The 9,620-nt window shown below is 37.4% G+C and overlaps 1 protein-coding gene across 1 annotated transcript; it reads right to left on the reverse strand.

Moving 5' to 3' along the window:
- Positions 1 to 1,171: 1,171 nt before the first annotated feature.
- Positions 1,172 to 9,213, reverse strand: LOC104909297 (macrophage mannose receptor 1-like). Its single transcript, XM_010712628.3, has 8 exons — positions 9,088 to 9,213; positions 8,340 to 8,572; positions 6,609 to 6,774; positions 6,326 to 6,478; positions 5,903 to 6,019; positions 5,489 to 5,656; positions 4,188 to 4,229; positions 1,172 to 3,800 (listed from the first exon to the last, which is right to left on the reverse strand). The coding sequence occupies exons 1-8, from the start codon at positions 9,173 to 9,175 to the stop codon at positions 3,568 to 3,570; spliced, it is 1,200 nt and encodes a 399-aa protein (XP_010710930.1). The 5' UTR covers positions 9,176 to 9,213; the 3' UTR covers positions 1,172 to 3,567.
- Between the last annotated feature and the right edge of the window lie 407 nt (positions 9,214 to 9,620).

The following is a 9,620-nucleotide window of genomic DNA, read 5'->3' on the forward strand; positions in this document are numbered from 1 at the left end:
CCAAAGTTTCTTGTAAAGTTCATTTTCACTGACACAAAATCAATCTGGGAGGAAACGCAGATCATAACCAGCATTTCTTAGAAAAAGTTTGATTTATTTTTCACCAAGATGTTACGAATAGCAGATTACTGGTGACACAACATATTCACTCCTTCATTTAAGCAATTCACCCACAGACAGTCCCTCACAGCTACATGGTTGAAGTAATATTTGGCAACCAATCCCAACCATATCCTCAGCTGCAAAGGCCATACTGGGGCTTCTCAGAAAGTGCCTGGAACATCCTTTAGAGGATCACAGTCTTCATTATCAGGTAACACTCACTGCTGTCTTGGGTGTGGCCCAGGCTTTACAATCTATTGCTGGTTCCTGTGCGCACTAGTGGCCTTCTACAGTCACAGCATACTCTTGGTATCATGAGTTTATCAGTTCTTACAAATGCAACAGGACTATTAGCTTATAAAGCTTATCAACCTCTGTAAATTGTCACAATCTAATTTCTCATTAGATATATTTCCTGGGTTTGGATTATTGATTTCTGGTAACCATTTCTCTAGGTAGAAATATTGAAAGAACTGACGATTAAGAAGACATAGCCAGTGAAGTCAGAAAGGAAAAACAGGTGTTAATATCAGAAAGTATGGAGAGGAGACATGATAAGAGCTATCAAATATGTAAGAAACTTATTCGGAAACCGTTAGGGCAGAACACTAAGTGAATAGTCTTAAATTACAAGAATATCAGATATTTATTAGGGTAGACTTTCAGGAATAAAGAATAATGAGACATACTTTTTCGTGGGATGGTAGAGATAAATCATTACTGGAGTTTAAGAACATGTTAGATTGGGAAAATTAGATGCTTATTTCAGTAGAACTACAAGAATCCTGCTCCTTTTTTCTATTACTTTAACCTTTATGATAAATTGCTCTATTTAAGAAGACACAAACTTTTACTTACAACCAGCTTTTTAATGATTGTTTAGTGAATCAAAGTAGAACAAAAATATTCACATATACTTCATGTACAATAAAATATTTTAACTTAAACATGATTAAGATCTGTCAAAAGATTAAAATATCAAAAAAAAAAAACCCACAAATTAAATAAAGATCTTCTTGAAACTAAGAGCTTCAAGTCATTTGATTGTTTACATTCAACATAAGATCCATGGGAAAAGTTTTTTTTTTTTTAAAAAGACTATATGGGAATATTGCATATTTTTAGACTCTCTGAAAGCAGACAGTACACTTCTATGAAATGTAGGCTTGGTCATGAAGTCTTGAACAAATCTCACAGAACTGAAAGACTTTGAGAGGAAGAATTTGGTTTGAAACTATGAAAGCCTTCCTAATAACAAGCTTCAGACTTTGAAGAAATGGACTAAAACAATATGAAATCTTCACTGGTAATTTCAATGAGAAATTTTATATAATTTTGTCATCTATGAATTTAGTATAATGCATCCTGTCTATTCTCCTTTCATGGAAACCTTTGAAATTCCTGTTATGTTATTTAAAAGAGAAAATCTTTCTATTCACAATATATTCATACTTAGCTGATCTTTCAATCCTCATATTAGTTATATGAAGAGGAAAATGTGTTAATTCAGAAAAGACTGACATTTTACAAATGACCAGTAAAATAAGATTAAAGAATACTTGTGAGGAAATACCCTGAAGTATTGTATCACTCCTGTATTACATATATGTGCTGTACAAATCCCACTATGAGAATATGTAATAGCTGCATTGTGGAGGTTTCTGACCTGAATTTACACAATGGTGACTCAAAGGAAAATCAAGTCCAGATGTGGTAATTGAAATGCCGAGGATCCCAGAATAGCTTTTGCATCTTCAAGAAAAACGTCCTTAAAGCTCAAGAACAGCCTGTCCCAATGTGCAAGGCACAAAGTATGCAGGGAAGCAAGCAAGCCTGTCTTTATAGGAAATTTCTGATTGAGGTGAAACTCAAAGGCTAGTGTATGGAAGGTGAAAAAGGCACAAGCTACTCAGCACACAAACAGGGACATGTCCTGGGCACACCAAGACAGGATGAGGAAAGTGAAAGCTCAGCTGGGGTTGAAACTAGCCAGGAAAATGAGGGGCAACACAAAGGGTTTCTATAGATACTTCAGCAGCAAAAAGAAGACATGGTTCCACAGATGAAGGAGAAGGAGTGGTATTCAATGCCACCAATCACTCCTCACACATTCAACAGGTCTTTAATAGCTAGCAGCATATGCTAGTGGAGAAAAGTGCTATGCATGACACAGAAGGATTGAGTTAGGGACTAATGTTAGCTGCATATTTGGAAGTTCATGAGACCTGAAAAGTTATATCAGAGGATACTGAAGGAACTGGCTTTGGTCACTGAGAGTCTATCACTCTATCACCTCTGACAAGGCACAGTGACTGAAGGAGGTGACCTCAGTCCTTAGGAGGGCTATGGAACAATTCTCTTGGAAGCCATTTCCAGAAACAAAATAAGTCAAGAAAAAGAAGAAGCGGTGAGAACACACTTACAAAGGGTGAATTGTGCCTGGCCAAACTGATTACTTCATATGAAAAGATAATTGGCTTACAAACCCCAAAAAAGGGGAGAAAAATGAATGTGATTTACCGTGATTTTAGCAGGATTTTCAAAATCCTCTCTCATTCTATAGTGCATGTATTGTGAGGTTGGTGAAAAATTGCTTAGAGTAGGGGGCTGAAAGGATAGCAATGATTCAAAGTCTGAGATGGTCTGACTCCATGAATCAGTATGTGCTGGAGCTGGACAGGGAAGAACTGAAGTCCAGTCAAGGGCCACTGAGAGGAATGGGAGACTTGATGTATGGATATATGATAAGAAGAGTCTCAGAACAAACAGGAGAATAAACTAATGAGAGACCTGACTGTTATATTCAATTAGCTAAATGGGTCTTTATAGAAAATATGCAGCCAAAATCTTGACAAAGATATGCAGACTTCCGCTATACAAAAGTGGGAAGACAAGGGATGTTCAGATGTGATACAAAGAAAGCAATCTTTACCAAGAAGCATGTATAAACATTGGAGCAGGCTACCTGGCTGGGGCAGGAGGCTGGTCCTGCTCCAGCTTGAGTGTGTACCAAGTGATCTTGGAGCTGACATTTAATCTGTACAATTCTGTCAGTCTGTGCTGAAGATCAGAGTGGCATCTCTAGGATTCCTACAGATCTAGATGTACTTTTTGGAGAATGCTAAGGCACTTACTCTCACTGTTTCCTGTGATGAGTACAGTTATTCTGGTATCTAAGGGTGATGCAGGACCCTTGCATCAACTAGAACATCCTGAGTGCTCCTTTACACAGTGTATCTCCAGGGTTTTATGTATGTTCAACAGTCCTCCCAAGAACTGGTTCGTGAGCAGATTTAGAGTGTTGCAAGATTGCTTGTTCCTGCTAGTACAAGCAAGAAGTATCCTGTGCAAAATGAACAAGAATTTCCATAGGAGAAAATCAGTTTAACTTCAGAATTCTGGTATTCCAGTACTTCAGTTCCTTTCCAATGAGGTCCAAGTTTACTCTATTTATTAAACCATTGCCTATTCATTTTCTTCAATATTGGTCACAAGACATTTTGATTCATGAGTTCCAGGATCAGGACTACCACAGTATATGGCATTGCCAAAACTGGCTGTAACAGTTGTCTGTTCGTGTCTCTTCTTGTAGAAAAAATATACGATAAGGCCAGTTCCTGCTAGCAGAAGGAAGATTAGTGTAACGATCATCACACCTCGACTATGTGAGGATGAAACAGCAGGTTCTCTTTTTGATGCTATGAAAAACAAAGAACAATTACTACAAATGAACAGAGATTACTACTGCATACAACAAACATTTTTTCCTAAGTAAACCAGCCAGAAAAGTACTGAACAATTATACTTCAAATTGACACCCATTCTGGATAGATAGAGCAAAACTGGGCTCAATCTCTCTAAAATTTCTTTCAAAAGCAGCATTATAATATACCGCAGTTTATTCAGAAAACAACAAAAATATCAATAAGCCATCCAGTTTGAGATAAAAGTTCTCCTTTTAAACAGGTTTAAAATGAAATCACTAGTGATAGTTAAATGGGTACTTCAATGAAACTCATTTACTTCTAAATAATGAATGCCTATAATTTATTGAAATTTCTTTTTAATGTGCTTACAAAACCTACCTTGATTGATAGATGAATCATGGGTTGGTTCAACTTCAATAACTTTAAAATTAAAATATATATATATTATACACAGTTTGCAAGTAGTCATTCAAATACAAAATACATACCATATACATAATTGTTATTTTGTATTCCTATTACATTTTACTTAATGGAAATGAAAAAAATATATGAAAACATTGTTTTCAAAAATTCTTGATGAATTTATCAACTATTTTTGTTAAACATGTTTGTTCTAAAAACTCCAAACTGTTGTCTCACTGTGTGTTGCTTTGAACACTTTTATTCGGGAGGCAGATGTTAAAAGTTTTCATACTTCCACAGTCCCCATTCTTCATTCTGAAGAATTCAATTTTTTATACTTGAATAACTGAAAAGCACATTTTTACTTAGAAGTATTTAAGCTGTATTTTTAGGTAATTTCTTTTTCCTTTCTCTCTTGCTTGGGATGCAGTAAATTCTCTGCAGGCCTGGCTGGCTAGCCCTTCAGAGCTCATGGATGACTCTCCTGCCAACATGTGCAGATCCAAAAACAGAAGATTCAATTAGTTTCAAGTTGTGTGAATTATATGTGAAGTGGATCTGTTTGCCTTTTCAAACCACTTCCCAGCTGATGCGAGAAAATGTGGCACACTCCACATATGCATGTGCAGATTTACATCCTTCACACTTTATGAAACACTGCTGCGCACACAAGGGAGCCTCATCTCAGGCTGTGACATATTCAACTAAAAAATCACAGGGCCACCATTAATAATAAAATGTATTGTTTTCTATGGCAGTCTTGGCAGGTCTCATTATGCCTGGGTCAGCAGAGAAATGATTTGGGCCGCGCTGCCCACCCTCAACTGGCACTTTCTGCTTAGCCTTTCAGTTAAACTGAGCACGCTTCTTTTCTACGAGTCCTACTGGCAGCTCTTGCTTTCATCTCCAGAAGCTCAGTGATTTGCACAGCTATCTCTCAGCTTAGCCATTTGTCTATCTTCTCATCACTAACCTAGTCATCTATTCTTCATCCAATGCCTCCTGCACTCTAATGTAACTTTCTCCACGCTCTTACCAACTGATATGTTCTTGGCACAACAAATAGCAAAAAATTAGTGCTCTTAAACTGATAAGATAAAAATGTGACTCAGATTCTTCTCCTGCATTATTTTTCATAACAGAAGTTAATCCTGGCTTTGATGCACATGCATCGAGATCCATCCACAAAGAGCATCCAGTGCATGTACGATTAAGCCTGATGCAAGTTAAAAACTACTCACAAAATAAGTCAGTAGATAGAATTCAGAACTCACTCTTTGGGATTTTACAAATGAAATTGCGGTCAACAGAGCAGTAATAGTTCCTCCAGGATCCGCTTGAGACATCCATGTCCACACAGTGTTCATCATAAATCATTGTTGGCTCTCCTTTCTCCCAGTTGACAAATTCTACCACGCTTCTGTCTGTCCACATCCATTCCCCTAAAATTAAAAGTATTAAATAGGAAGAGGATGAACTGGGGGAATATTTCTAGTCTACCAGGCCCAAGGACATTGCATATGGAATTTATTATTTGATTAAATAAATTATCATAACAGAAGATTCTGTTTTCACTCTTTTAACAGATAGGGATGTTTAGATGGGAACTTGTCAAATGTAAATGCACACAAGCTGTACACAGACAAAGTCAACTTATTAATCCTTCTGGGTCATGATGAAATAATTACCTTCAATATTTTTGAACAATCCTATCCAAAATTTTCTGAAATCACTTGCAAGTGGAGACAAGTAAAGTAAGAGGAAGTTCATTTCAGCTGGATCTTCTATGGAAACCAGAGAAGCACCTAAAATATCAAATAACCAATACAAAAATTTCAGTAATATTTCTCACTATACATTTTTTACTTCAGTAAACAATCATGAAAAAAAGAAAATGGGGAGGGGTGGAAGAAGGGATGGGGAGGGAGTGAAAGAATTCTTTAAAGCCCAAGAGTTTCCAATTATTAGATCACAAGTTCATAACAAAACATAATGACAGGAAAGTTCAACTTCTACTGACATACTACCAATATCCACCTCTGACATCATGGGTTGACATGGTAAAATAGAAGGCATTTCTTTCAGAGCAGCTCTCACAAAAAGGCACTTACCCATCTGAATACACATCATGGAAGCATCAGGCCAGCTTACTTCAGAAGTGGTGTGAACATAATAGCAATGGCCACGAAAGGGAATCCAAGATCTACCATGCTTTGGTTCAGGACACTTTCCAGGAAGCTGTGGCGATTCAGTAGGAATTAACTCTGTTAAGGAGATGGACAGCTTTCAGCGGGTTTATAAAAGCCAAGGAAAACGTGGTCTGCTGCTGCTGAAATAAAGACAGGACTTGAAATTCCAGCCTTTCTAAATGCAATTTTCCTATTCATAACCTACCATCAGATTGTTTACAGAGAGATAAAAATGTTTCATTGCAAGATGTTGTCTTCCAAAAACCATCCAAATCTAAATAGGCACAGGCTGCATTCTTATTTGGTTCTCCACTGGCCCAGTTATGATATCTGCTCCTCCTTCTATCTGACCACATGTAAACACCACGAGTCTAAAAGCAAATGACAGTAAAGATCATGTCACATACATGAATTAGATTGAAAGAAAATTAAGACTGCACTTGAAGGTATGTAAAAGTTAGGACACGTCAGAATCACAATTACTTACACGTAATTAATTTTTCTTCTGTCATGACCAAACCTCAGCACTCTGCAGCAGATAGGACAGTAGTCCTACAGACATTCATTCACCACTCAACCTGCATTATTCAGTTCACACTGTACAGTTTGTATAATAAATGGACAAAGGGCCTTGTGGTAGCAAATGCGAGTATATAACTGAAGATTTTATTGAAGGAGTCCAAATAAAATCACAGAAATCAAACAAAAATTGCAGAGAAACTATTCTTAGCATTCCTCTAACACAAGTTTTCTATATTTTTAGAAAGAAAAAAAAAGAAAAGAAAAAGCAGAAGATTGATTGGAACAAGAAATACTGATTACATTTTTCATGGGACACATACACAGACCTCTGCCACCCATTTCAAGGACTAGGAACTTAGATATTTTTTTCTCTACAACATGTACTTTTTTCAGTGGATTTCACCACTATTTGCAGACCATGACCAGCAGCAGCTGCAGTTATGGCTCTGCCAACCCCATCATGTGCAGCCTGATCCCTTCTTCCTGCTGTCTTTCGAGGCAGGCTCCCTTTTAGTTCTCCATACCAGTTTCTTTCCTGTCCATTTTCCTTTGATCTCCTTCTTGGCCAAGTTCCATCCCAATCTTGTATCTAATCCTGGTTCCCCAATGCCTGCTCTCACCAAAATTTAGCTCCTATTCATCTCACATCAGGAACTGTGCCTTAATGTCCCATCAAGCTCCAGCTCTAATTCTCTGCTCTTGACTTCCTTATAACTCTGTTCCCACAAATATCCAGCTGCATCATCTTTTTTCATATTCTTTTTATATGCCCTTAGCAAATGCTTCTCATTTCAGCCCTTCACACTCTTTGCTGACTTGAAGCTGTTGGCAGCTTTTGGCAGGGCACTGGCATCAGCTCTGAAAACCGCCCAACAGTATTCCCACATCCAGGGGGCTGCTCCTTTCTTTATGCTGCACCTTACCATTTCCGCTTCTACTGAGACAGAAGTTAATGCTAGGCTTTAACTTGAAACAATAATGCTCAAAATAACCACACAGAAAAACTACTTTTAAGCCAAGCTGTTTCTGTGGTATGCTCCACAGAGTGTTCTCAGAAAGAGCTGTGGCCTCCCACATGCATGGAAGAGTGCAGGAAGCAGAAGTTCATAACCTCTTTTACCTCTGAAGCCACTAGCTACTGCAGCTACAGCCTTGGTGGCCTCTGAAATGTAGACTGTGGCACTTCTTGCTTATGTTATGGCCAAAAATGTAGATGTTTAAAACTTCTCAATTGAAGGGAAATCAAGTATCTTGGCAAGACTTTGATGTCTGCCAAGCATTCATGGATCTGATTGATAGCACTCTCTCTGGAGACCACAGTAGTGGATTCTGCCAACCTCTGAGCAAGAAATACAGTCTATCTATGCTGATCTGGAGTACAGGTGTGTTTGTCACAAGCATTTTATTGACTTACCATGTTGCTGTTAAGACCAATCCATACAGGCTCTCCATGCTTTAATATTTGTAACCACAGGTAAGCTTCAACATAAGGATCTAAAATGCTGGCAAGATCTGCATATTGGTCTTTGCAATTCTTCTGTGCTTCTTCCCAGTTCATTTTATAGTTGATGACTGCATAGCGGTCATCACCATAGCTGTTAAAGCCAAACATTGGAACCACGGCTTGGGAACTTTGCAATTTAGGGTCTGTAACAAACAAACAAATAAACAAAGATGTAAGTTGGAAGCTTTATCTTGGCTAGATGTATTATCACAATGAAAGAGGATCTAGTGTATCAGAGTAATCAAGTAACTGAGAGAGACTGCAATAACAAATTAAGATTCCCAGTTAGCACTGCAGTGATGAAGCCATGTTTTCATATTCTCTGACAAAATTTTCATGTCAGAAATGATCTTTATGGTTCTCTCTCTCTCCATCCTGGCTGCTAACAACTGTAAAATACATTATGATACATAGTTTATTATTATTATTATCATTACTTTTAATTTACTGATCTGGTCCTTAAAACAGGAAGTTTTTCTCGCAGGAAACATTATAAGTGCTTGTTTAAATGGATCGTAACGCAAGACATATTTCAAAATTGCAAATTAATTTCAGTTAAAATGACACTGACTTTGAGAAAATCACTTTTACTGTGGGTTTTACATAAAACATAATTTAATACATAAACTATTCTAGAAGGTGCTTAAAGAAAACTCACCAGTATTTTTCTGGCATATGTAGCTTTTGCTTGCTTTACAGTCTTCATCTTTCCATTTCCCTGCTTGTTCAACAGGGTTCTTCTTCATATAGACACAGTCATCCTATGGAGGAAATTAGATTAGTAAGAAAAAGATACAGATAAATAGGAAGCATTCCTTTTCCTACTGGATATACATTTCCCTATCACATTCAGCCACACATGTCTGAATAAAATTACTGGAGGACTATATTCAGTGCACATATCTTACTAGGCTTAGCATCAAGAAATGTAACGATATACCATTTTCATCATGTCTAAATAACACTCGCTGTATAACGTTACACAGTTGTTGCTCTGCTATGGTTTATTTGAATCTCCTGATCAGTCATGGTAAAGGGAGGGAAATTGCTCACTTGTCTGAGATTTTTACAATGCTTCCAAACATCTGTCTGGATTCATACAAAATCATGATGAAACACAGAAGTTGAGAAAAAATGTCCAAGGTGGACCTTCATGGCTACTTTGCTTTCAAAATCAACAAGATCATTACA

The sequence above is a fragment of the Meleagris gallopavo genome, chromosome 6 (genome assembly GCF_000146605.3).
Source record: "Meleagris gallopavo isolate NT-WF06-2002-E0010 breed Aviagen turkey brand Nicholas breeding stock chromosome 6, Turkey_5.1, whole genome shotgun sequence".
In the NCBI taxonomy this organism is placed as follows: domain Eukaryota; kingdom Metazoa; phylum Chordata; class Aves; order Galliformes; family Phasianidae; genus Meleagris; species Meleagris gallopavo.

Excerpts from the sequence above, each read along its gene's own strand:
- LOC104909297 (XM_010712628.3), bottom strand. The coding sequence starts at position 9,175 with ATGAAGAAGAACCCTGTTGAACAAGCAGGGAAATGGAAAGATGAAGAC. Across the intron at positions 6,479-6,608 it reads TCTCTGTAAACAATCTGATG|AGTTAATTCCTACTGAATCG; the intron begins GTAGGTTATGAA and ends TCTCCTTAACAG. Across the intron at positions 5,657-5,902 it reads ATTGTTCAAAAATATTGAAG|GGGAATGGATGTGGACAGAC; the intron begins GTAATTATTTCA and ends TTTTAATTTTAG.